This window comes from Neovison vison, chromosome 13, assembly GCF_020171115.1.
Source record: "Neovison vison isolate M4711 chromosome 13, ASM_NN_V1, whole genome shotgun sequence".
Taxonomy (NCBI): Eukaryota; Metazoa; Chordata; class Mammalia; order Carnivora; family Mustelidae; genus Neogale; species Neogale vison.
This window is the reverse complement of record NC_058103.1, coordinates 15,468,966-15,496,229: the sequence shown is the minus strand read 5'-3', so window position 1 is coordinate 15,496,229 and position 27,264 is coordinate 15,468,966. Positions and strand designations below refer to the sequence as shown.

Genomic DNA, 27,264 nt, shown 5'->3' with positions numbered 1-27,264 from the left:
TTATTTTTTTGTACTATCTAAATTTAGTATAAAGAGTATATATTTCTATCACAATTTTCAGTTGGGAAAAAAATGTGATTGGTAAGGTTTCTCTACAGGAAAATTAACATTTAGGTCAACCTGCAGGGGGGAATATACTTGAAAAATGAATTTAACACCTTTTAAAAAGCAAAGCAAAAACAAACAAAAAACAAAAACAAAAAAATTTAAGACTACTAGTAAATTTCTCTGTGTGCTTTTCTAAATAAAAATGTGGTTCAGACAAAAGGAAAACATCTCCCAAATTGAGGGAGATATACAGGAAATAAGCTCCATGGGGGCGGGGATTTTGTCCGCTCTGTTATACTCATTGCTATAAGCACAGAGCAGGAATAAATATTTGCTAAACAAATGGATGAAAGTCCTATTTACTCTTATACTAAATTTTGTTGCCTATTTCATTAAAATATTGGCTTATTCATCTTTATCGCGAACAGCAGGCATATTATCTAACAAAGATAATTTACTGACTCAGTTAATTGTGAAATTAAGAAAAAAAACCAAAAAAGATAAACTTAATAAATACTACTTCTGAAGCTAAAAAGTCATCAAGAAATTGAGAAGCATTACCCTAAAACGGGACATTCACTCTGGACTATGATCTCTACATGTAGGATAAAAGCAGTGACATCAAAGAAATGGGGGCATGTTACTACTTCTAGATTTTATTATGTCGCATCTAAGAAGTGAACAATACTAACATTATTAACTGTAAACCAGGAATGTATATAAAAGTACAAAAAGAATATAAAAATCGTATAAATAAAGTTTTTTATACCATCAAGGCCTACTCAGCCTAAATCAACAAAAAAGCCAAACCAAACCAACCAACCAAACAAAGGCAGACCTACCTTGGGCCTCTTGGGCCTTCCAAGTAACTGCTTCTAGGAGGATCTGGAAGCAGTCCACCTGACCTCACTGGCATATCCTTGACTCCAGTGATTGGCTGAGATGGAGCAGCTGAAGACTCCCCAAGTCCTTGCTCAGATGAGAATGAACTATATGGCAGAGTAGACTTGCTCAGAGGAGCTTTAGAATTCATTTGTTCTGATGGGCTAACAGCTGATTGCAATGGAGGGTGGTAGGCTGAGGGCGGGCCTGAACCAAAAGACACAGGAGTGGGAAGCAGTGCTGGTCTAGGTTTCTCTGGAACCTGTGAACTCTGAGAAGTGGAGGCTGGTGGGACTGGGGCTGATCCTAACTGAGGAGGCATCCCTTGTGGAACCCCGGGGGGAGGTAATCCTGGAGGAGGTGTGGCTAAAGACAATGGTGGGAGGGGCAGGACAGGTGGAGGGGCTGTTGAGGAGAGGGACGGTGGGGGAAGAACGGGCGGTGGCCCTGCAGAGGAGAGGGAAGGGGGGGGAAGAACGGGCGGTGGCCCTGCAGAAGAGAGAGACGGAGGCATCCCAGGTGGGGGCACAGAGGTTGGTAGAGAAGGTGGCATCACAGGTGGGGGCATGCCAGGCGGTGGCACCGAAGCAGGCAGGGCAGGGGGCATCACTGGTGGTGGCAATGATGGAGGCAATACCGGAGGGGGCATTGTCGGTAGAGGTGGAGGCATCTGAGAATACGGAACGAAAGGAGGTGGCATTGACATGTTCCCCATATACTGGTTCTTCATGTTCTGAAAGGAATTGACTTTCTCCTGGAGATAGGTCTGAGTCGCTTTCATATGTCCCTGCCATGTTTTCCACTGCTTCTCATACTCCTGAAGCTGATCTTTATGAGGATAAGAATGGAGCTGCTCCTCCCACAGCTGAAACTCCCGCTCCCATTCTTGGTAGAGATGTTGAAACTGTTGCTGCTGCATCTCATAATGCCGCAGCTGCACGTCTACAGACATGGTCTACGAACAAAGGGTGACAATTATTTCAAGACATTCCTGTAAGAGAACTGACCCTAAAGTTAAAATATTAACGAATCAAGGGCATCTGTAGTCTTAATTAAAACACTAAAGACTTTGGGAGACTAGTAAGGATAAACTTGTTACATCTCCTTAATGACGATCATTCTTTCTTCCTTTGACTCATTTCCCTAAGTTATCATAGAGCTGGAGAAACCAACTAAACACTAAAGCAAATACCTATCTCAGTAATATTTGTTTTCAAATTTTTCGTACTATCATGGATCACTTTAAGAATTTTAAAAATGATTTATTACTATAGACATACAGACACAAGTTTGTGTCTTCTGGATATAAAAAGAGCAGTTATCTTTTGCTCTGTTTCTAGGTTTCTGTGGTGATTGCTATGATCTTTTTGGTGGATTTTTGCTTGTCTGTCACTGAAGCGATTTGTAGGCAACTTGAAACTACATGATAAGAATCTCTGGTTCTTAAAATCCTTAGCAACGGTCCTTTAACACCTGCCTGGGTTGACATGACCAGAAGTCTGCATTACACCTGTCCCATCCCAAGGGCATTTCTATAAAGCTGTACTTCCCAAATCCTCGGTGATGTGACAGGTAACTACTTGGAACCCCCGTGGAAAGATCAAATTTAATTTCTCTCCTTCACATTTAGATCTCTTTCAGGAATAACAACTCCTCCATGACTTGGGGCAACTTCCCACATGCGAGCTGAGGCGGCACTTGCCTGCATATGTGGCGGCTGCTGGATAATCTGCTGGTACTGCTGGAGGATCTGCTGTAACTGAGTGTGCTTCTGCATTATTCCCTGATACTGGAAGCCAACTCGATGCTGCTGGTGCTGCTGCCAGTGCGCGGCTGCGGCCTGCAGCTGTTTTAACCTAGCGTCCTCTTCCGGGTCTTCAGACTAAAAGATAAAAGAGAAAATACACTTTTATATAAGTAACAAAACAGCAACCAAATTAACAAAAGACCCAAATATTTTATTAAGTATTGTATTACACAGTTCAGAATCTTTACAACTCTGGCTGACTGAGAAAAGTTATTTTGTGTTTAGATAAAATCCCTGGCTCTGCTCACACTGTGGCTCACGAGTTCTTATATAAAGGACTTTATGAATCCCATAGTCTTCACTGGAATAATCATCTCACTGTTCCTGAACAGGGCAACCATTTCCCCAAAACAGTCGCTTTATAGCTATGTCCTTTGCACTCTATAAGAAACCTTTGGGGCGCCTGGGTGGCTCAGTGGGTTAAAGCCTCTGTCTTGGGCTCGCGTCATGATCCCAGGGTTCTGGGATCAAGCCCTGCATCAGGCTCTCTGCTCAGCGGGGAGCCTGCTTCCCCCCCTCTCTCTCTGCCTGCTTCTCTGCCTACTTGTGATCTCTGTCAAATAAAAAAAAAAGGAGAGAGAGAGAGAGACCGTTTTCTTTTTCACATTAGCCACTTTCAACTAAGAGATTACAATGTCATCATTACAGCTCAGTAAAGTTTCCACACAGGCTCTTGGGAGAACAAATATCTTTGGACCAAAGTGAGAACTTTCCGTGTGTTATGTTCAGTGACAAGGATGATCACACTGAATGCTTCAACAGCTCTGTAAGATAGCCACTGTTATACCCATTTTGCAGATGAGGAAACTGCAGCACGGAATGGCTAACCAACTTGTGCAGAGTCCCCACCACCCCCAAGAGACAGCGCCTCCCTGCCGCTGGGGCAGCTGAACAACAGACACCGCAACTCCTAACGGCTGCCCTGGCTGCCAGTGTGACAGCTCCCGGGCATCCCTTTAGCGCTTAGAGAGCCTCAGTACAGAAGAGTGTCTAATTCTTCACTCACTTCAACCATCAGAAAAATGCCTTTTCTAAACCCAATCAGGCATTTATCCAATTTTCCCATATCGGAATTTTGCATGTTTAAAAAAAAAAAATACACACACAGAAAAACATATATTCATTTGACAAAAGTATATACAAAAGACTCAGGAAAAAGCTAAACAATTTCTTAAACAGCAAATAATTAATTTTATGGTTACCTGGGGTTCCTCAGGTGGGAGAGGAGGCGGTACCTCCTCATTAGGTGGTGGCAATGGGGGCTCGTCGGACGAAGAGGGTTCTGATACTTGACTGGCGGCAGGTACTGTAACTTCTTCTTTTACCGGCTCAGGGGCATCCTTTGCTATGACGGGACCTTTTTTGTGTCCTGGCAAGTGCACTTTTGTCCTCTGCTGCAAACTAAGCAGGTGCTGCCGATACCAATACTGCTGCTGTTCCTACAACAGAGGGCATTTTTTAAAATTTTAGTTGAAAATCCTATATATTTGCAACTTGGTGTTGACAGAGACCTGCGTTTGTATTTGTGGTCACATGTCTGTATGTAAGAAAAGGCAAAGCTGGACTGAGAAAGGCAAATAAGTAAACATGATCTTTCAATTCCTCCCCCAAGTATATACATTCAAGTTACACCATATATATTAATTCAACATACTTCTCTACTCTTTTAACACACATACTTTTGGAAGTGAGAGCAGTCTTTTTTTTTTTTTTTTTAAAGATTTATTTTATTTATTTATTTGACAGACAGAGATCAGAAGTTGGCGAGAGGCAGGCAGAGAGAGGAGGAAGCAGGCTTCCCACAGAGCAGAGAGCCCGATGCGGGGCTTGATCCCAGGACCCTTGGATCATGACCCGAGCTGAAGGCAGCGGCTTAATCCACTGAGCCACGCAGGTGCCCCGAGAGCAGTCTTTTTGATAAATGCTCAGAGGAAATCCTTTCAGTATTCACAGCTGCTTATTTTTAACCTGCCATTGGCTGGTGTGGATTTATCCAAGGAGTCTCATAATTAATGAACACAACCAAATAGTTCTGTCTCTTCTTTGCCTTCTCTCTCCTCCAGTGCTCGTCCCTTTTTTGAACACCTGCTGTATGCCAGCTATATACACATAAATGAGAATATACTGTTTTAGAATACTATTTATTTTAAAAGTCTCAGCTTTGTTCTCCAAATTATACTGTAATTTAACTTTCTGGAAGCTTGTTTTGTGCGTCCACTTGAAAAACGTTACAACAGTAACAAATCTAATGCAGAAATAATTAGAAAATACAGCTGATCCTCATTATTCATGGAATCTATATTTGCAAATATGCCTACTTGCTAAAGTTTATTTCTAACTCCAAAATCAATATTTGGGAAACTCTGGCTGTCATTTGTGGACATGCGTAATAGAGCACTGAAAATTCTGAGTTGCCAGACTTGCACATTTCCTGCTGTGGCAGAACAAGGCCATGCTCTGCCTTTTTGTTTCGCTCTCATACTGTAAATAAGTGTCCTTTTCATGGTCTATTTAGGACCACATTTTTCAGATTTCTGTGCTTTTTGTTGGTGATTTTGCTGTTTAAAATGACTGCAAGCATAGTGTGGTATGCGGTCTGGTGTTCCTAAGTGCAAGGAAGCTGTGACGTGCTTCACACAGAAAACCTGTGTGTTAGATAAATTTCATTCAGACATGTGTTATGCTGTTGGCTGTGAGTTCAATGTTAATGAATCAACAAAGTATATTAAATAAGGTGTCATTAAACAGGAACACATGTAAAACAAGGTTATGTATTAACTGGTTGATTAAAATGACACCAAAGGCTCATAGGAACCTAATCCTGTATTTCCCCCTGGGAGCAATGGTTTAGTATTCACTAATTCAATGTTCTTGGCAATTTTATGGAACACAAATACCTCAAAATAAGGAGAATAGACTGTACAAATAAGCAATAACTAATTAATTAAAATCAATTTAAAAATCTCACCACTCAGACCTAACTACAGGATCTTCATTTTCCCAGTACTTAGTATATAATTCCCTATGGTTACAAGGTTGCATACAGAAAAGAGTTGTCCTAACACTAAAATATTCACACATGTACTACCCTTTATACTTCCATAATTAACAATAGCATGTACTTCTACTACAATTATAAAGATGTAGGATTTTATGAAAGTGATGTTGGAGAACTTTGGAACCCATTACTGACAGCTGAGGATCTAGCAGAAGTCCTGTCAGTTAACAACCAAAACATTTTTTATAATAGGAATTGCAAAAGAGAATATGAATATCAAAGTCTGAAACAGCCCCTAGGAAAACTGATAAATCTCTACTTTCTTTTTCAATATATCCAAAACCAAAATAAAGACAACAGCCATGTAATGCTGCCATATTAACTGTGTTGGTATTATAACTAAAAATTATAGTACAGAAACCAAATCAACACTATTCTTTGTTCATTCTAAGACTCAGCTATCCCTTATGATTTGGGGCTTTGTTTTTTAAGATTGTGTCCCAAATCAAATTTTTTACTTTTTACATAAACTTTGGGTACCTGTGTTGAGTGGATTCGTTTTGCTTAGATTCACTGGGATTCACGATCTTTGGATAACCAGGATTTTCTATATTGCTAATATTTTGTTGTATATCCTGTCCAGTCTCCCCACATGCAAGCAAAATGGATAAAAAATATACAATATATACTCTTTTCTCACTGAACATAATGTTTTATTATCTGTTTTTTCACTCACTGAATGTAATTTTCTTGGGAGAGAGCTGTCTCATGCTTTTCTTATATCCTACCTGTTGCTTAAGCATAGTGCTAGAGCATAGGAGAATGTCACTAAAGGGTTATTGATCAACTGAAGACTTCCTTTCCACTCATTTCTATGACCTGAAACTTGCTTCAAACTATTGAGAGGAATAAATTCCATCTCACTACCTACATCTTGAAGTCTGGGTCATGAATGAGCTACTATTATGTTTTTAATTACCATGTACATAATCATCAGCTCCAGAAATATAATTATTTTTCCTATTGAACATTAAAAAAAAAAAAAACCAGCACACTGACCATGATAGTTGACAATAATGTACCATTAAAACATTTTCAATGTCTTCCACTCTTTTATGAAAAAAGCAACAGGCTTATCTTTCAGCTTAAAAAAATTAATAAACTTAGTCTCTTTCAAATAAAAGTTAAAAGTTTCCCTTGTTTTTAGTTGCTTTGAAAGCATCACTAAAAGATACAAAGATGCAAACCATCTTTCATAAACCAGAAGCCAATGGCTACAGACATGGAAGACTGTACAGATCTAGATTCTTGATCAATTTGTATGTACCCACCTAACTGTCAATGCTTCCCATCTTTGTCTAAGACCTACTCTAAGGTTAAGAACCTTATTAGGAGCTCGAGTACTTGTTGATTTGCTGACAGTAGCACTGTAGGTCATTTCTATTTCATATGAACCCAAGAAGCAGAGTAACTAGATCTAAGTCAGTCCTAGGACCTGGCTTCAGCACATTTTTAAAGCTCTACAGATGAGCATCATTCAGACATGTCCTCAGTGACCCCAAGAGAAAAGTGACTTATCTCTATTTTAGAAAGAAAGAAAACCTGCTTGGACTTACTAATGAAGCCAAAGCCAAACTCGTAGCCACTTTTTCTGACTGTCCCATCGTATCAGACAACTCAATCTTACATGGGATGCTAGTTCACAGATAGAGGAAAATCACTGCATATGTCACATTCAAAAAGAGATTGAACGAAGAGAGTTCAAAAGGATGTAAGAATTATTTGTCAAAAATATCATTATCAAAAAGAACCTAATTTATTCAGCAAGCATTTACTAACCACTTGCTACCAGTACAGCAATGAACTAGGTACTAAATGATTTTCCAGGGAATTATAAAGCAGAGAATGTGTGAGGTGGGGCAGGAAAGGAAGAGGCAGAGAGGGAGAGAGAAAGAGAGAGAGAGAGATGTTTTAGAGATAATTTCAGAAGGTTGCCTTTCCTATCCAGGTTATTATCAATGCCTGTAACACTAAATGTACTATGTCCTACATCCTAAAGCAAGGGGTGGGAAGAAATCTGGCAAAATAATGGTTTTCCATTTTTTAGTCTTATTTAAAACATATTTATTTTTAATACTTTTGAGGTTCACATTCCACTCCAGGAATTAAGGTCACCAGATAATCTTAGTCCCATCTAAAAAAAATTAGAACTAAAAAAGAAAGCGCCTTTATTTCACCTCTTCCTCCAGCTCCTGCCCTCATTCTCTCTCTCTCTCCTTCAGTCAAACTTCTTGAAAGAGTTGTCTATACTCACCATCCCCATTTCCTCACCTTCCATCACTCCTCAAATCAATGCAATATGGCTTCAGTCACTATGAAACTGCTCCTGCCAAGGTCAACAATAATCTACATGTCAGTAAATGCAAAAGATAACTCACAGTCTTTATCTTGCTTGACCTCTCAGTGGTAGTGACACAGCTGACCACTCCCTCTTCCTAGAAACAGTCTTCTTTGTACTTCTGTGGGACTGCACTGTCCTGACTTTCCACCTACCCGTTTGGTCTTTCTTCTGTTGGTTTCCCTGGATACCGAGATTCTGCGGGACTAGGCTCAATGTCCTTTAAACTCTATCCTTACTCTACACACACTCCTCAGGAGACCTCCTCTATTTCTGTGCCCCAAATACCATTTTTATGCTGATGACTCACAACTCTTTCATGTCTCAAGATCTCACTTCTAGACTCCAGACCTGTACCTAACTTTCAATTGAACATCTCCATTGGAATCATGTGGCTCACGGACCTCAAACTCAGTAGGTCTAAAACTACACTCACCCTTTCACATCATTCCCAGACCTGTTCTTCCTCCTCTTCCAGGTTTTCTTATTTTATTAGTAAATGGGACCACTATCTACCTGGCAGTCAACTCCAGAAACTCAGGAATGCTCCTTGACACCTCCCTCTCCACTACTACTCAATCTCCAATTAGATTCTAGGGCACAAATATTTCTCCAGTCTTTCCACTCCTCTCCATCTCCACTATGACCATCCAAGTCCAAGATACTATTATCTCTTGCCTGGATTATTTTATTAAGTATTGTCTCTAAGTCACCCTTGCTCTTCTCAGTTTCACTCTCCAGACAGCAAACACACTGAGCTTTCAAAAATGCCCATCTGTCATATTCAACTATTCAAAATCCTTCAATGGCTTCCTACTGCCTGAAAGTCCTCATAGGCCCTCCCGACCTGTTTCTATCTACCACCCTTACCCTGAGCTTTCAGTAAGCCTTACTTTAAATGCTATCTGGTTAATTCCTACTTGTTCTTCAACTTTCACTTAAATATCACTTCAAAGGGAGGCCTCTTCAATTAGGTTATAGCTCTCAACCATATTCATTCACTTAAAAAATACTTGTTTCTCACCTACTACATGCTAGACCCTGAGCAAGACAATGCAAATATAATGGTGAGCTTAAAACCAGAAAACAAAACAAAATAAAAAACCCTGACCTTTTCCCATTCCTCATGGAACAGGCTAGTGATACTGTGTATTTTATAATCCCACAGCACCTTGTACTCCTTTTAATTACTTATTAAATGTCTTGTTCTTCCCATTGGGACAAGTCATTGAAGGCAAATGCCATGACTTACTTTCTTCACTATTTAATCTCTGGTACTAAACTAAGCACAGCACTTGGCACATAATTGCTACTCAATAAATACATGAATATTAAATAAATGACTGGAGCACCTGGGTGGCTCAGCCATTAAGCGGCTGCCTTCAGCTCAGGTCATGATCCCAGAGTCCTAGGATTGAGCCCCACATTGGGCTCCCTGTTCAGCAGGAAGCCTGCTTTTCCCTCTCCAACTCCCCCTGCTACTGTTCCCTCTCTCACTGTGTCTCTCTGTCAAATAAATAAATAAAATCTTTAAAAAATAAAAAAAAATAAGTGACTAAAATTCTAATCCAAGTCAACAGCTTAAATTTTGAGAATAAAAGGATTAATAAAGTCACAAGTTATGAAAAAAAGGCTAGTGTGCACTCTGCCTAGCCAGTCCCTTAAACACACAGAAAAATTAATTCTTCAAAAATACACATTCCATTAAATCATCAATGCTTTATCCTGAAAACTAGAAATTAAATGGAAGAATATTAAGCACTTATCCTACCTTTCCTACACCAACTGTATTTCCAATTAAATAGTTCTAGTTCATGAAAGTTTTTCTTTACAGAATTCCATATAGTAAATGTAGAAGAAATGGCAAGAAAAAATCACCATGTAATAACTTTCAGTGAAGAACCAATTTACTCAGGCAAAGACTATCAGCGGATGAATCACCAGATGGAACTTTAGAGGCAAAACTGACGGGACAATGGAGGGACTAGACTGTTAACCCCTGATCAATCTTGGTTCCAATAATAGTGGGACAACCAAGCACTGTGTGTCTCTTCATGGGATGCAAATGAAGTACACAGCACCACCCTCGTTATGAAGTACATTTGCCAAAAGAAATGTGAACTTAAATCTAAGCTTTCAGAGTTTACCAGAAACGCGAAAGGGAGTGGGACAAGTCAAATGATAAGAAACCAAGAGAAAGCAGGCAAATCCAGAATGTGGGACATTCTGCAGAACAAGTGAGACAGATTTCTCATCAGGTTCAATGGCATGGGATAGAAAGAGAATAGGAGAGACTAATCTAGATGAGGCGTTCTTAACTGAGGGTGATTTTAACCCCCAAGGGATATTTGGCAATGTCTGGAAACATTTTCATTTCCCACTGGAGGCTGCTACCAACATCTAGTAGTTACAGGACAGAGGTGCTGCTAAACATCTTACAATGCACAGGACTGCCTTCCATGACAAAGAATGACCCTGCTTCACAGTGTCTGTATTGGATCCTGATCTGAATAAACCATTAAAGCATGACTGAGTTCACTGGGGAATTTTAACATGGATGATACCAAGGAATTTTTTAAAATTAGTATGATGAGACAATAGGGGATGTCTGAATGGGTTAGGTATTAGATGATACAAAGAAACTGTTGTTACATTTTGTAGGTGTTATAATGTATTTACCTAAGGAAAAGTCCATTAAAAAAAAAAAGATTTTATTTATTTATTTGACAGAAAGAGACACAACAAGAGAGGGAACACAAGCAGAAGGAGTGAGAGAGGGAGAAGAAGGCTTCCCACTGAGTAGGGAGCCCGATGTGGGGCTTGATCCCAGGACCCTGGGATCATGACCTGAGCCAAAGGCAGCCACTTACGAGCTGAGCCACCCAGGCGCTCCAAAAAGGTCCATTTTTTAAAAAGATGACTAAGAATGTAGAGATGACATGACACGACATCTAAGATTTGCTTTAAAATATTTCAGCAGCAATAAAAAAAGGCACAGGTCAAGTAAACATGATAAAATCTTGACAGTTTTTGAATCTGAATGACGGGTTTAAAGAAGAAACCATATCATTTTCTCTACTTTTGGGTGTGTTTATAATCTTTCGCCATCAAAATTTCTAATGACATATTCCAAAAATAAAATATGAACCAAAGAATAATAAATTTGCAGAAGGGTTCTTTGTCAGAGATCAGTACTGGCATGAAGAAAACCTGTGTAATCTAATAAGCCAAAGTATCCTAAGTCTAGAACATGACAACTCTTGTAGCTTATTCAACAAATCTCCATGCAGAGTCTACAATTTGCAAGGCACTGTCCTAGGTGCTACAGAGGATAAAAAGATGAGTGAGATGGTCCCTGTCTGCAAGGGACTTAAAATCTGAAAACCAACCAACCAGATGGGTGAGTCAGGGATGGCTTCACAGAGACCCTGATATTTGAGATGTACCTTGAAAATAATACAGCTAAGGCAGGGAGAGAGGGTTGAGAAACTTGGGGTGATTTCTAGACAGAGGTAAGAAAACCTAAACAAGCTTACAAGGCCCTTCTTGGTCTGCCCCCTACACTTCTCAAGCCTCATCTTCCACTCTTTTTTTCTGGCTCTCACCAAAGAATTGCAGGCAATGAATACGCAAAGCACTGAAAGAAGTTCAATACAGACAAGGGTGTAAAAGCAGAAAAGCAAAACCAGCAAACCAATGCTCATGTATTTGTATTAAAGCAGGTCTGATTCCTTCTCCCCACCCTCCAAAAACAATTCATTTGTCACTCAAAAGGCCAGAAGAAGTCTAGTAGAGAGGAGAAAAGGGATGTTGTACTTTTGCATGGACTAACTCCGATAGTGTTTTGACAACAAAAACAATGGGAATTTCAGAATGGGTTGGGAATGGGGACAGAAATTTCTTCTCTATAACAGAGGAATCTGGGGAAAATAACCTAATGGGATGGTGTAAGCCCAAAGAATCTTTTATTCTCCTATTTTACTCCAATATCACAAGTGTCTTCTCCTGATGTGTCAAGCACAACATCTTGCTTACTTAAAACAACTTGTGTTCTTAATTTCTAATGGCAAACCATTAAAGCACCACATCCCTATCTTCTGGAAATCTTTTATATGTAAATCTGAGCTTGCAGACTAAGACTCTCTTTTCATTAGGGAATCTAAGGTAGATTAGTAATTGCTAGAAGTGTCTATTGTAAGAAATCATTAACAAGTTATTTACTCCACTTTAGTTCTATCTTCTTTCTTAAAGGAGGAATTCATTTGTTACTGCTATCCTGTCCATCTGTGACTGCTCTGTAGCAAGCATCACTTAAAACAGAAGTTTATAGAAATGACTCTCTCATGGAGGAAGATATATCAGTAACTTTTCTTCACCTTGGCCAAATTCCAAGGCAGTTACTCTGGAGCGAATGGTAACAATGCATTTCAGCAAACTGGTTATGTCTTAAAGCTTGCTTTAAGTGATTTGGGAAAAGGACGAATGGGTCCATTCCTTAAAATAACCAAGAGACTCCCAAATGGTCAAAGGTGAAGAGACTTCTTTGTATCGCATACCCATCTATACACATAATTAGATACTCCTGGTTAAGAATAAGATTTCCATTCCTCATTTGCTAACATTTGGAATTCACGAAGCTGACAGCTATCAGTGGCCCCTGAATAACTTTTTAAAGAAGCTAACTAATCATAAGGTTTGTATACATTTCAAGTAACAGCCTTTGGGAAACTTCTTTTTTATGCTGCCTCTCAAATGGAAATTTGAGGTTAAAATACAATTTTAAAAGGAAGTGCTTTGTAAAAGCAACAAAATCTAGGAGGTGGGTCAAAAGGGAACCAAAGGATATGTCTGAGAAGTAATTCTTCAGCCCCCCCCACTACTCTGTGGTTTTCAGAAACATCCTCAAACCCTGTTCTTTTAATAATCCACATTTAGCTACTTGAAAAGCAGAGATGTCAGACTTGACTCTTAAGGAATCCTTTGGAGTGTAAATTAGCTATTCATTGTGTTGGAATTAGTCTAAGCACAGGTTAAAGCCCTGAGGCCTGCTCACTTAGGGCCCTCTAGGTGAAAGATGCGGCTCAGGCAGATGCTTTCTTACCTGTGGAGTCATTGTGGAGGGATCTGGCTCTGGGGCAGCTTGCTGTTCAGCACTCTTGTTCTTGGCCCCACTCTCCAAAGGCTCTTGCTGGACAGTTGTCTTATTCCCAGAAGGGGCGGACGGTGGTGGTGGAGCTAGTAGCTGGGATTTAGAATGGCCCTGGGAGGGGCGGGAAGGAGATGCCTGAGAGGAGGGCAAATAGGACTGGGAATGGCTCAAATAGGATTGCGAGGAGGAGGAAGAGGAAGAATAAGAAGGGGTGGGCGCCAGATAGGATTGGGAAGGTGGGGACTGAGAAGGGGACGGCTGAGCGGGAGGTAGGTAGGGCTGAGACGAGGCCGGGGGGTAGTACGAGGGTGGCGGCTGAGGTGGGGGCATGTAAGACTGAGAAGGGGGCATATAAGATCCCGGCGGTACAGGGGGAGATTCAGGGGGGGAATCCAGCTCCATGGGAACCAAACCAGGAGACCCATCTCGTTGGTGGTGGAGCATCTGGTGTTTGTACTGCTGCTGCTTCTGATAGCTGAGGGCCGGCCCAGGCGGCGGGGGCATCGGTGGCGGCGGTGGCTGCCAGTCCCCGTAGCCGCCCCCCGGCATCACCGGCGGGGGCGGCAGGGGGGGCGGAGGAAGGTGATGGGGCTGGAGCACGCACTGCATTTGCTTCTGGTGCATCTGCTGCAGCTGCTGGAGCTGCGCCAGGTGCTGCTCGCGGAAGCTCATGAAGCCCGAGGAGGAGGGGGCCGCGGGAGTCGTCGAGCTCGAGTACCCGGGCCCCGGCGAGGCCTCAGGAAGCGCCACCGGCGGTGGCGGCGGCGGGACCGGCGGCGGCGGATAGTGGCTGCTCCCGCCATACCGGCCCCAATTCGGGTACATATCGGAGAAGGCGGCGCAGGGCTCGTCCCGGCGCCGTTACTCGTCGCAACCGACCTCCAGGAGCTGCGGCGGCGACGGCGACAGCCGGAACTCGCGGCGCCTACAGGCCCCGGAGCGTGTAAACGGAGCGCGCCAGTGCGCCGGCGCTACCGAGCTGGGCCCGCGACCGGGAAGGCGGGGACGGGACTGGAGCGACTACGCCTGCGCAGTAGCCACCGAGAGGAGAACAAAGGCGAGATAGAGCGACCCTTTGCTTAGTGACTCTCGGTTGCCATCTTCCTTCAGGTTCGGATAATGGACGTGCGAGTAGAATATTCTCATAGAACCAAGGAACCATAGAGTCTCACCGCTGAAAGGGTTGGTAGAGATCCTATCGCTCCAAAGGTTCATTTTTGAATGAAAAAAAAAAGGGGGGGGGTCCATTCACAATAGCAACAATCTCAACAACAACAAAAAAGACATGAAACAAGTAGGAATAACTCTAATAAGAAATATGTAGAATTTATATGAAGAAAACTGCAGAACCATACAGAATCATATCTGAGGGAATAAATTAGACTTGAAATAATGGAGAGGCTTACCATGATCCTGAATGAAAAGGGAAAAATTGTCAGTTCTTCTCAAATTAAATGAGTAGAGTTAATTCAATTCTAACAAAAAATCCAGTTGGGAACAAAGCTGTGAAGAATAGAAACATTTTGAAGACAGAATGTAAGACTACACCAATCCCTACAGGTATATGAAAGATAACGTCTGCTAAAAGTGAAGAATGGAATTTTTTAGAATAACTCAACGCATAAAAATTCATGTTGAAAAATCTCAACTAAAAGAAAAGATAGCAAAAACCAGATTCAAAGGTTGTCCCGAGAGGGTGACCTAGAAAATAATCCAATCTGTCAACATAATACTCAACTTTGGCTTGAATGAATCACTGAAAAACAAGACTGATACACACTGAATTCTGGAGAGAGGAAAAAAAATTGCCTAACTCATATTAAGTGTGTCAGTGTGTCAGTTGTGAACCACTTAAAGATTTGACCTTCCTTCCATCTTAGCAACCCAGATCTTCTCCTCTCTTAGGAGGCTGATGTGAGTGGAAATTGGGGCATCTAAATATCTTTCAGAAGAGCTTTCATTCTCATAGGAATTTAGCTGAATTTCTCTTAATTTTTTGTTGACATATAACTTATATACATAAAGTTAAACATCATAAGTGTACAGGTTAGTGAATTTTCACAAATCAATCACACTGTTGTAACTAGCACCCTGATCAAGAAACAGAACATTAGGGCCAAGTCAGATACCTGCCTGCCCTTGTGCCCCTTCTTTTCCCAAAAAGAGAAGAGAGAAAGAAAAGAGAAACAGAACATTGTCCAACTCATAAATCCCACTTACTTGGAATTTTAATATTTCTATCAAAGTTCTTTTGAAAAATATTAAAAATACATGTAATTTACTATAGTGAGAGCCTAAAGGAGAATATGAGATGACTGTTTCATTAGATGAAGAAAAAGCGTATGACAAATTTCGACATCCAGTCACAATTTTTAAAAACTTTAGCAAACCAGAAATAAAAGGGAACATCTTAATCTTATAGAGTACTTGTTTTTAAAAACTACAGAAAACATCACACTGAATTGTGAAAAGTTGAAGTTTTCCCACTGGGATCAACAACAGATGTTCAGTACCATCACATCTGTTATGGATTGAATTGTGTCCCACCCCACCCCTCAAATGTTTAAATCCTAATCCCTGATACCTCAGAATGTGACTTTCTCTGGAAATAAGGTTGTTCACATGTAATTAGTTAAGATAAGATCACATTGTAGTAGGGCCAATCCAATACGACTAGTGTCCTTATGAAAAGATGGTCATGTGAAGACACAGACACACAGAGACCATGCCCATGTGATGCTGAAAACCAAGATAAGAGTTATGCAGCTGCAAGCTAGAGTGGAACAAATGAAATTCTAATACATTGATGGTGGAAGTGTAAATTTAGGGCAACAATTCTGAAAAACTATTTGTCAGTACTTACTAAAGCAGAACAGACCCATAGCCTATGGCCCAGGAATCCCATCACTAGGCATATAATGAAGAGAAGTGCATGTATATGTTATACAGAAGGTATGTACAAGAATGTTCGTAGCAGCACTATTTGTAATGGTTGAAAACTGGAAAACAACGCAAAGGTCCACCTCCACTAGAATGTATAATGAAATTGTGGTACATTTATACAAAGTACATTCATAAATGTACATTTATACAAGAACAATGAAAATGAACAAACTATAACCACATACAACTCAGGTGAATCTCACAAACATAATGTTGAACAAAAGAAGCTAGGCAAAAAAAATAATATGTACTGTATGTTTTCACATATATAATTCAAAAACAAACATAATTGATATGCAACATTAGATTTCAGGATAGAAGTTACCCTTGGGGTGAAGGGATAGTGATTTAAAGGGGGGCATAAAAGGCAGCTGCTGGTAATGTTCTGCTTCTTGATCTGATAATGTTAAAAGTGAGATTAGTGGTTGCCTTTGGGGAGAGAGAAAGGATAGTGGTTAGAAGGGGATACAAGTAGGGTTTCTGAAATGCTAACAATGTTCTATTTCTTGAACCAAACAGTAATTCCACAAACATTTGCTTTGTTAAAACTCACTGAACTGTATGTTTATCCTTTGTGCTTTCCACTTTGTGTGGTGTACTTCACAATTTTTTAAAAGCTAAAAAAAAGTGGGAAGGAGGAAAGTCATAGAGAAAGATGAGATTAGATGGAAGGAAGTAGAAGATTTCTCTTTGTCTTTTTCTTTTCCATCTGGCATTGGTAGGTTCTAGCTGTCCTGTCCTCTATTCCATCCCTCAACAACCATGGGTTTTTCAGCACCAACTTGGGAGACAGCACCTATGTTTAAACAGGCCCTTCCACGTTCCCCTCATTATTTCAAGATAAAGATCCAACTGGGAATTGTTTTAGATGCTATAGGAAATCCTGTCCCCTACATTCTTACTCTCAGGGAACTAACATATAGTTGGCCACTCAAAACTTCTAGCCTGCACAGTTTTCAAAAAATCACAGCCATCTTTAGGATACAGAACCCCTATCCATGCCAGAAAATTCTTGAAAAGAAGATCTCCTCAATACATCTTAGTGACAGCGACTTCACATTATATGACCAATCCTGGGCCAAGTTTTTAGAGATGAATTTTACTAATCTAGTTTGAAAAAAGTAACAACAAAAATATAAAGTGCTCCTTCAAAATGAGCTAAGGTTTGAATTAAAGCACAAATCATGCAGAAGGTTTTGTGTGGGAGACTCCAGAGGGGGTTAGCTCTTAATTGTCAGTGCTGTCAAAGTCAACTTGCATGAGTCTTCTCTGGTCTAGGTTTATAACCCAGCTGTACTTCTTTCCTGTTATGTTTCATTCTTGCTGTTGCTAGGGGGACTTGGGTGAGGGCTGGGAAGAGGAGGTGGCATTTGATTGGTTAATGGTCTGAGGTCATATTCTGATTGGCTGATGGCTTACATACCATCTTGAGGAATACAAATCTCTGTTAGCTCTTGCAGCTCATATTGCTCTAAGCAACAGGATCTAGAGGCAGATTGTCTACTATTGGACCTTTGCATCCTTAGGCAGGCAGTTAACCAGGATTTTAGATGGATAATGTCTAAACTTACGAGTAAACTGGTCACACATAACCTTGGCCATGTTAGTGCTTCTTCTCCCTATTACACTCTCCTCCTCTATTGTTCTCATTTTGTCTTAAAGAAACCTAGAGGTGTTCATATGTAATCCCAGTTAACATGTAGCAAGTCCTTCCAACCATTTCCAATGGATCACAGTTTAGAAAAGCCTGGAACTTAAGGGTGGTTGTATCCATTACAGTTCTTTTGATGTTATCCATAGCAACAGCTGAAATTTTTTAAAAATGTGTTGAAAAGATACTGTGGGGAAAACAAAATAGACAAGAAGGTCATTTAACTAGATCTAGAAGTAGTACAAAGCCGAGGCAGGAGCTATTCTATCATCAAAATTCTGAATGCTGTAAGAAACAAAGTTCGACTCTTTTTTTCCCTTTAACCTTTAGCCACTCAGTGCCCTTGCAGATATATGGTCTGGGAAGAGAAAGGATCTAGAAGAAAGAGTCTCCACTGTTCCTCTTATCTTCTATAGCAAAAGAGCAGGATACTCTGATCTAAATCCTGCAGACAACTGTGAAATTGCATACAACTGGGGAAAATGTAACGTTCAAAACCAAAACAAAACAAAAAAGTCTGGGTGCTGTCAGGAAGGAAAAGTGGATGTGGATAAGCAACAACAAACATCCACGACCCTGGGCCACTGTTGTCAGGCTAATATGCATAAGGACAGGAGCATAAAAAGGAGTTTAGCAGTATAGATCAAATGCAAGAAGAACATCACCATAAAGATCTTGAGAGAGAACAAACACAAGCCCTCTGAGCAAGGGTGAAATTGGGAATGACTTTAAACTGAATAAAATGTATTAATTATGATGCAGTCTAAGCTGCTATAACAATGAAACACTATAGTGGCTGAAACAAAAGTTCATTTTTTCACTCATTAAACAGTTCAGAGGTAATCAGCCCAAAGTTATCATCTTCAATATAAAGTTTCCATTTCTGGGTTCAAAGTGGCTACTCTGGCTCCTGCCATCAAATCTGCACCTAGCCTGTAAGCAAGTAGATGGGTTAGGGAACCACACCTTTTAAAAAGCATACCTTTTTGGCATCGCAATTCCAGACTTCAAGCTCTATTACGAAGTTGTCATCATCAAGACAGTATGGTTCTGGCACAAAAACAGACACATAGATCAGTGGAACAGAATAGGGAGCCCAGAAATAGACCCTCAACTCTATGGTCAGCTAATCTTCAACGAAGCAGGAAAAAATGTCCAATGGAAAAAAGACAGCCTCTTCAACAAATGGTGTTGGGAAAATTGGACAGCCACATGCAGAAAAATGAAACTGGACCATTTCCTTACACCACACACACAAATAGATGGATGAAAGATCTCAAATGGATGAAAGATCTCAATGTGAGAAAGGAATCCATCAAAATCCTTGAGGAGATCACAGCTGCAGCAACTTCTTCCTAGAAACATCACCAAAGGCAAGGGATGTTTAATATTCAATGGCAATTGAATGTTTAATGTTTAATATTCAAGGGCAAAAATGAACTATTGGAACTTCATCAAGATCAAAAGCTTTTGCACAGCAAAGAAAACAGTCAACAAAACCAAAAGACAACTGACAGAATGGGAGAAGATATTTGCAAATGACATTATCAGATAAAGGGCTAGTATCTGAAACCTATAAAGAACTTACCAAACTCAACACCCAAAGAACAAATAATCCAATCAAGAAATGGACAGAGGACATGAACAGACATTTCTGCAAAGAAGACATCCAGATGGCCAACAGAGATGAAAAAGTGCTCCATATCACTTGGCATCAGGGAAATACAAATCAAAGCCACAGTGAGATACCACCTCACACCAGTCAGAATGGCTAAAATTAACAAGTCAGGAAATGACAGATGCTGGTGAGGATGCAGAGAAAGGGGAACCCTCCTACACTGTTGGTGGGAATGCAAGCTGCTGCAGCCACTCTGGAAAACAGCATTAAGTTTCCTCAAAAAGTTGAAAATAGAGCTACCCTAAGACCCAGCAATCACACCACTGGGTATTTACCGTAAAGATACAAACGTAGTGACCCGAAGGGGCACGTGCACCCAAATGTTTATAGCAGTGATGTCCACAATAGCCAAACTCTGGAAAGAACCTAGATGTCCACCAACAGATGAATGAATACAGAAGAGGTGGTATATATATACAATAGAATACTATGCAGCCATCAGAAGAAATGAAATCTTGCCATTTGGGATGACGTGGATGGAACTAGAGGGTATTAAGCTGAGCGAAATAAGTCAATCAGAGAAAGACAATTATCATATGATCTCCCTGATATGAGGAAGTTGAGAGGCAAAGTGGAGGGTTTGGGGGCTAGGGAAGGAAAAAATAAAACAAGATGGGATCGGGAGGGAGACAAAGCATGAGAGACTCTTAATCTCACAAAACAAATGGAGGGTTGCCGGGGGTAGTGTGGGTAGGGAGAGAGTGGCTGGGTTATGGACACTGGGGAAGATAAGTGCAATGGTGAGTGCTGTGAAGGGTGTAAACCTGGCGATTCACAGATCCCTACCCCTGGGGCAAATAATACATTATATGTTAATTTAAATTTTTTTTTTAAAAAGTATACCTTTTAAAATAAGGACCCAGAAGAGATACATATCACTTTCAGTGACATCCTGTTGGCTACACCTTAGTTGGTTGGCCTTCCCCAGCCTCAGGAAGGCTTGGAAATAAAGTTTCCACCTGGGCAACACAGATAAAACTCATGAGATATATTATTAAGGGAAGACAAAAGAGTATCCGGGGACAACTGGCAGTATCTGCATTCAAGTATTGAACTTAACAATACCAAGTTCTAATGAGGCTGTGGAGCAATGGAAACCTACATATGCTGTTGATGGGAGTACAAAGGTGTACAGAAAGTGTAATTTGACAATATCTATCATCACTGAAGATATACAGTGCCTTATGACACAATTTCACTTTTAAGTATATATTGGGGACTAGAGATACTTTTATACATATGTACAAGGAGGCATGTAAGACAATGCAGCCCTGTTGGTAACAGCAAAAATTGGAAACTCCAATGACCATCTAGAGGAGAATGGATAAACAAAATGTTTAATATTCATACAATGAAATATCATGCAGCAATTAAGGTGAATGAATGACAGCTCCACCTATTACCATGGATGAGTCTTAGAAACATAACAACAACAAAAAGACTATATATATTAGGAATATGCCCAAAAGAACTGAGAGCAGAGTCTTGATGGGATATTTGTAGACCCATGTTCATAGAAGCATTATTCACAACAACCAAAAGGTGGAAACAACCCAAGTGTCCATTGACAGATGAATGGAAAAACAAATGTGGTATATGCATATGGTGGAATATTATTCAGTCTTAAAAGAAGGACATTCTGATACACAACAACACAGATGAATCTTGAACATTATGCTAAGTGAAATAAGCCAGAAAAGGACATATACTGTATGGTTCTACTTAAATAAGGTACCTAGAGTACTAAAATTCATGGAGACAAAAATAGAATCATGATTGATAGGGGCTGGGGGAAGAGAGGAGTGGGGAGTTGTTGTTTAATGGGGACGGAGTTTTAGTTTGGGAAAATGAAAAAAAAATTCTGGCGTTGGTTGGTGGTGATGATGTCGCAGCAATGTGAATGCACTTCATGCCACCATAGTGTCCACTTAAAGATGGTTAAAATGGTAAATTTTGTGTTACCACATTAAGAAATACGACATATGATTTCATTTATAGGGAGCTCAAAAACATACACCTTACAAATATATAGTCAAGGTATTCAAATGATGGGTAAAACTATAGTGAAAATCAAAAGGACAAAAAATATAAAATCCAGGACCGTGTTTACCTCAGAGGTGGGGTAGAGTTGAAGGCAGGGGAATGTAATCAGAGAGAATTACATAGAAAGTTTCAAAGTCATGAGTACTATTCTTTTCCTTAAATTAGGATAGGGTACAAGGGTGTCTATTTTAGTAATATTCTTTTTTTTAGAAGATTTTATCTATTGGAGAGAGAGCTCACATGCACAGGAACAAGGGTGAGGGACAGAGAGAGGGATAAGCAGACTCCCTGCTGAACAGTGAGCCTGACCCCAGGTCTCAATCCCAAGACCCTGGGATCATGACCTAAGTTGGAGGCAGATACTTAATTGACTGAGCTACCCAGGAGCCCCTAGTAATATTCTTTATATCTTAAATATACTCTTTATATCCAATATTTATATCATACAATGTGTCATAATTCAAAGGCATATTCAAATATGTAACAGAAGTGCATAAAGTATTACATTCTTTAGTATGGGAAAATTAAAGGAGAATGGAGAAATATTAAAGTGGGTTGAGGGGCTGCCTGGGTGGCTCAGTTAGTTAAGTGTCTGCTTTCAGCTCAGGTCCTGAACTTGGGGTGCTGGGATCGAGTCCCACATTGAGCTCTCTGCTCAGGAGATAGTCTGCTTCTCCCTCTACCTCCCTCTTTCTCTCAAATAAATAAAATTTTAAAAAATAAAGTGGGTTTAGGAAAAATTAGAAAAAAACTGTTGACATTTGTTCTATACCCTAAAACATAGTTTCAACTTGTGTAACTCTACCTCAAACACTCAAGTATTTGAGAATGAGGTGCCCATAGAACATACATTTCCTTCCTTTTTCCTTAATTAAATTGCAGTTTTACTCAGGTGTTCACAACTCCCCATATATATCCCATGTCACTCAGAAAAAGCTGACCATCTCTGGCTCCAAGAGTAGTCCCAATTAGTTTAAGTCAATCATGATTATATCTTCCCTCTTGCCATTTATCAGGAGATTCTGTAGTAACCTAATCAGCAGGTGACATTTCTTTGGCCACCCAAGGGTTGGCATCTGCCCAAAGTTGGTACAATCATACTAAAGACAAGGATTTTTATTACATAATTGGGAAAGAAGCCCTCTTTCTTTCCAATGGATGTGAACAATGAGCTTGTTGCTCCAATTGCTGTTTACAGCCAACTTGGGGCTTTGATGGCAAAGTGCAGAATTGAGGGATGTAGAGCTTCTACTGATTGTAATGTGCATAGAGCTACACTACCTTTGAAATTCCTGTTATTTAAGATTCAATTCCTTATTGTTTGCACTGAAAGCACCATAACTGAAATCTGGATATGTATTCTAAGGATACATATGGTAACAGGAATCTCAGACACAGAGCTGGGTCTTTGGAAACTCAGAAATTCCACTAGGCACTATCAGAAGGGCTGCATATGAGGATCTTACAGAGATGAGAATGTGTTTCAGGATCTCAATGGTGCTTAGGACCCAAAGTAGATGTAGCTGTTACTCCCTCAGCATTAAGAGGTTCTTGATCAATTCCTACCCCGGGATCTGACATTGAGGTACTCTGGTATTAAATGCACCACTGCTTTTGTGTATGGCTTCTATTCTGTCTATGACTATTCAACTCTTCATGTCTTTGGATCTAAATTCCCCAAAGAGAGGATCTACTTCTTTAGGACAAAACTTTCTTAATAGCCCACCTCATGATCTCTTGGCCAATCTGTCCATTGGATATTTGTGGGTAATTTGCCCATAATTTTGACTCAATTAACAGAATCAAGTTTGTGATCATGAAGGACCAGTTTGGCAATTTGTATTGAAGGAACCTCTTAGAATTGGCCTATATGTGTGTTACTTATGCTAGGGCTTCTGTTCAGCACATAGACGGATTAATCATTGAACAACCTAGGCTCAACATTTTTTCATCATGTCAATCTCAAAACCCTTATCCACCATTGGTACCTGTACAGCAACATACATCAGTCCTTATCTTTGCTGGAACCTCTGATACTTTAATTACATATCTCAATCTTTTTTTAAAAATATTTTATTTATTTATTTGACAGAGATCACAAGTAGGCAGAGAGGCAGGCAGAGAGAGCAGAGGAAGCAGTCTCCCTGGTGAGCAGAGAGCCCGACACCCGGCTCGATCCCAGGACCCTGGGATCATGACCCGAGCTGAAGGTAGAGGCCCAACCCACTGAGCCACCCAGGTACCCCAAACCTCTGATACTTTAATTACATATCTCAATCTTTTTTTAAAAGATTTTATTTATTTGTTTATTTGACAGACAGAGATCACAAGTAGGCAGACAGGCAGGCGGTGGGGGGGGGAGCTGAGCAGAGAGCCCGACGTGGAGCTCGATCCCAGGACCCTGGGATCATGACCTGAGCCAAAGGCAGAGGCTTTAACCCACTGAGCCACCCCGGCGTCCCACATAGCTCAATCTTTTATTTCTATAGCCCTCTCAATCCCCAAATTTTTATACATGTTAGTCAACCTTCTTGAGCCCCAGCCCCTTGACGGATTCTTAACCCCCAGTTCACTGCTCCTCTCAATGGTTTTACTTCTTTTCCTATCAGTTCTTGAATCTATGTTATGTCAATTCGACCTCTTTTGCATGCATCTTCAACTCTGTTCTACTGTGGTACTTGGCCTGTAAATTTCCCATATAGCTTACTGAGCTTTCTTTTACTGAGTGGTTACGGAGAAACCACACAGCATGCCATTAGTACTACTACTAATTCAGGTTCTGCAGTCCTGGGTTCAGGTTCTGGGTTCTCACCATTACTTTGCCATTGTTTTATGTCATCGACCTCTCCCACTCAGTAGCTATCTCAATCCTTCACCACAACCCCAAGCCTTGTCCCTCAATAAATGGCCTCACTTTTGACTTTACAGGGACCGATAGGCACAAACTCCTTCAACTTCTGCTCGCTCTCCTACATACTAGTCTTTACTAGCGGCCACCCCAGGCTCCTGTCCTCCAGTTTTGAGTGGCTCTTCTCCTGTCCCAAGTTAATGCTGGTCTTCATGTTCTAGATTCCATCCCTTGACACTACTTTCAGTTATATTTTCACTCTACCGTGTGTTTCACTTATATTATTTTCCCATGACTTTCTATTTTGAAAAATGCCAAACCTAGAGAAACGTTGTAAAAATAGTAAATAAACACCCCTCTACCCCTCATTTAGGCACACCGATTGTTAGCATTTTCTCACATTCTCGTTCTTCCTTGTCCTTTCTCTCTCAACTATTTATGTATGTATGTATGTATCTAGCCCTCTTTCTTTCTATCTATCCCTCTTCCCCCAAACCATCAGTTACTTGAAGACACTGTAACCCTTCATACATAAACATTCAGCATGTATTTCCTAAAACAAGAGTATTCTTTTTTTTTTTTTAAGATTTTATTTATTTATTTAACAGACAGAGATCACAAGTAGGCAGAGTGGCAGGCAGAAAGAGAGGAGGAAGCAGGCTCACCGCTGAGCAGAGAGCCCGATGCGGGGCTCAATCCCAGGACCCTGAGACCTTGACCTGAGCCGAAGGCAAAGACTTAACCCACTGAACCACCCAGGCACCCCAAACAAGGGTATTTTTATATGTAATTACAATATAATGTTCATGCTAAGGATATTTAACATAAATACAATTATGCTATCTAGCAATCAGTCCGTATTTAAATTTCCCTAAGCGTCCCAATATCCTTTATGGCTTCTTGGTTTTTTGTTTGCTTTTGTTTAAAGATTTTATCTATTTGAGAGAAAGTGGGGGAGCAAGTTGGGGGGAGGAACAGAGGGAGAAGAAGCAGCAGACTCCCTGCTGAGCACAGAGCCTGATGCAGGTCTTGATCCCATGACCCTGAGATCAAGACCTGAGCAAAAATCAAGAGTTGAACACTCAACCGACTGAGCCACCCAGGCTCCCCTGTTTTGCTTTGTTACAGGGCTTGAACTCATGAGCCTGAGATCAAAATCTGAGCTGAAATCAAGAGTCAGATGCTTAAATGACTGAGCCACCCAGGTGTCCCTTTCTTCTTCTTCTTCTTCTTCTTCTTCTTCTTCTCCTTCTCCTTCTCCTTCTCCTTCTTCTTCTTTAAATTCAGAGTCTTGTCTGAAGGATAACAAAGGATAACGCTTTGCATTTAGTTGTCATGCCTTGTTAGTGTCCTTCAGTTCACCAGCCTTTTTTTTTTTTCCCCTCCTCTGTCTCATGCTATTGACATTTTTAAAAATCCAAGCCAATTCAGGTTGTGATCTCAGATCATGATCTCAGGGATCAAGCCCTGCACTGGGCTCTGCACTCAACGGGGAGTCCACTTCAGGATTCTCTTTCTCTCTATAAAATAAATAAATGAATCTTAAAAAAAATCTAAGACAATTTTTGCAGACTGTCCCTCAATTTGGGGTTTGATAATTTCTTCATAATATGATTCAGGTGAAAAAATTTTAATTTGGGGGACAAAAATATTACATGGGTACTGTATTCATCCATGTATCACATACATTATGCCAGTTAAAACCCTTAATAGAAATATCCAGCTTGATCATTTGGTAAAGGCAGTGACTGCCAAATTTCTCTATTGCAAAGGTGTATATAACTAATCTGTGTGGTGATACTTTCAGGTTCTAGAACTACCTTGTTCCCCACAGTCTTCCACCCATTGGTGGAAGCATCCACTGATGATTCCTGCCTGAAACAGTATTACAATGGTGATTATAAAACAATGATTTTATATTCCAATCATTCCTTCCACACTTAATAGTTGTCATATTCCTATATATGAAAGCTCTCCTATCCCATTTTATTCGTTTATTCTTAGTATCTTATGGACTCATGGATTCTTTATTTAAAATCAGTATTGGGGGGAGGGGCACCTGGGTGGCTTAGTGGGTTAGAGCCTCTGCCTTTGCCTCAGGTTGTGATCCCAGGGTTCTGGGGTTGAGCCCCACATTAGGCTCTCTGCTCAGTGGGGAGCCTGCTTCCTCCCCCTCTCTCTGCCTGCCTCTCTGCCTGCGTGTGATCTCGTCTGTCAAATAAATAAAATATAGTATTAGAAGTCCTAGCAACAGCAATCAGACAACAAAGGGAAATAAAAGGTATCCAAATTGGCAATGAAGAAATCAAACTCTCTCTCTTCGCAGATAACATGATTCTTTATATGGAAAACCCAAAAGACTCCACCCCCAAACTCCTAGAACTCATACAGCAATTCAGCAACGTGGCAGGATACAAAGTCAATGTACAGAAATCAGTGGCTTTCTTATACACTAACAATGAAAATACAGAAAGGGAAATTAGAGAATCAATTCCATTTACTATAGCACCAAGAACCCCAAGATACCATGTGAATAAACCTAACCAAAGAGGTAAAGGATCTGTACTCAAGGAACTACAGAACACTCATGAAAGAAATTGAAGAAGACACAAAAAGATGGAAGACCATTCCATGTTCTTGGATCGGAAGAATAAACATTGTTAAAATGTCTATACTGCCTAGAGCAATCTATACTTTTAATGCCATTCCGATCAAAATTCCACTGGTATTCTTCAAAGAGCTGGAGCAAATAATCCAAAAATTTGTATGGAATCAGAAGAGACCCCGAACCACTAAGGAAATGTTGAAAAACAAAAATA

At 40.4% G+C, this 27,264-nt stretch overlaps 1 protein-coding gene across 2 annotated transcripts in view; it reads right to left on the bottom strand.

The window, feature by feature from the left end:
* Window positions 1–14,216, bottom strand: part of YLPM1 (YLP motif containing 1) — a 76,771-nt gene extending 62,555 nt beyond the window's left edge. The window contains exons 1-4 of one of the 2 annotated variants that reach the window (XM_044231185.1): window positions 13,235–14,216; window positions 3,940–4,176; window positions 2,633–2,812; window positions 891–1,885 (exon numbers count right to left, since the gene is read on the bottom strand). In XM_044231185.1, the coding sequence (XP_044087120.1) occupies window positions 891–1,885; window positions 2,633–2,812; window positions 3,940–4,176; window positions 13,235–14,107 (2,285 nt within the window). In that variant the 5' untranslated portion in view covers window positions 14,108–14,216. The remainder of the gene's footprint in view (window positions 1–890; window positions 1,886–2,632; window positions 2,813–3,939; window positions 4,177–13,234) is intronic. The other variant, XM_044231184.1, reaches the window with a different exon arrangement.
* Window positions 14,217–27,264: the final 13,048 nt, after the last annotated feature.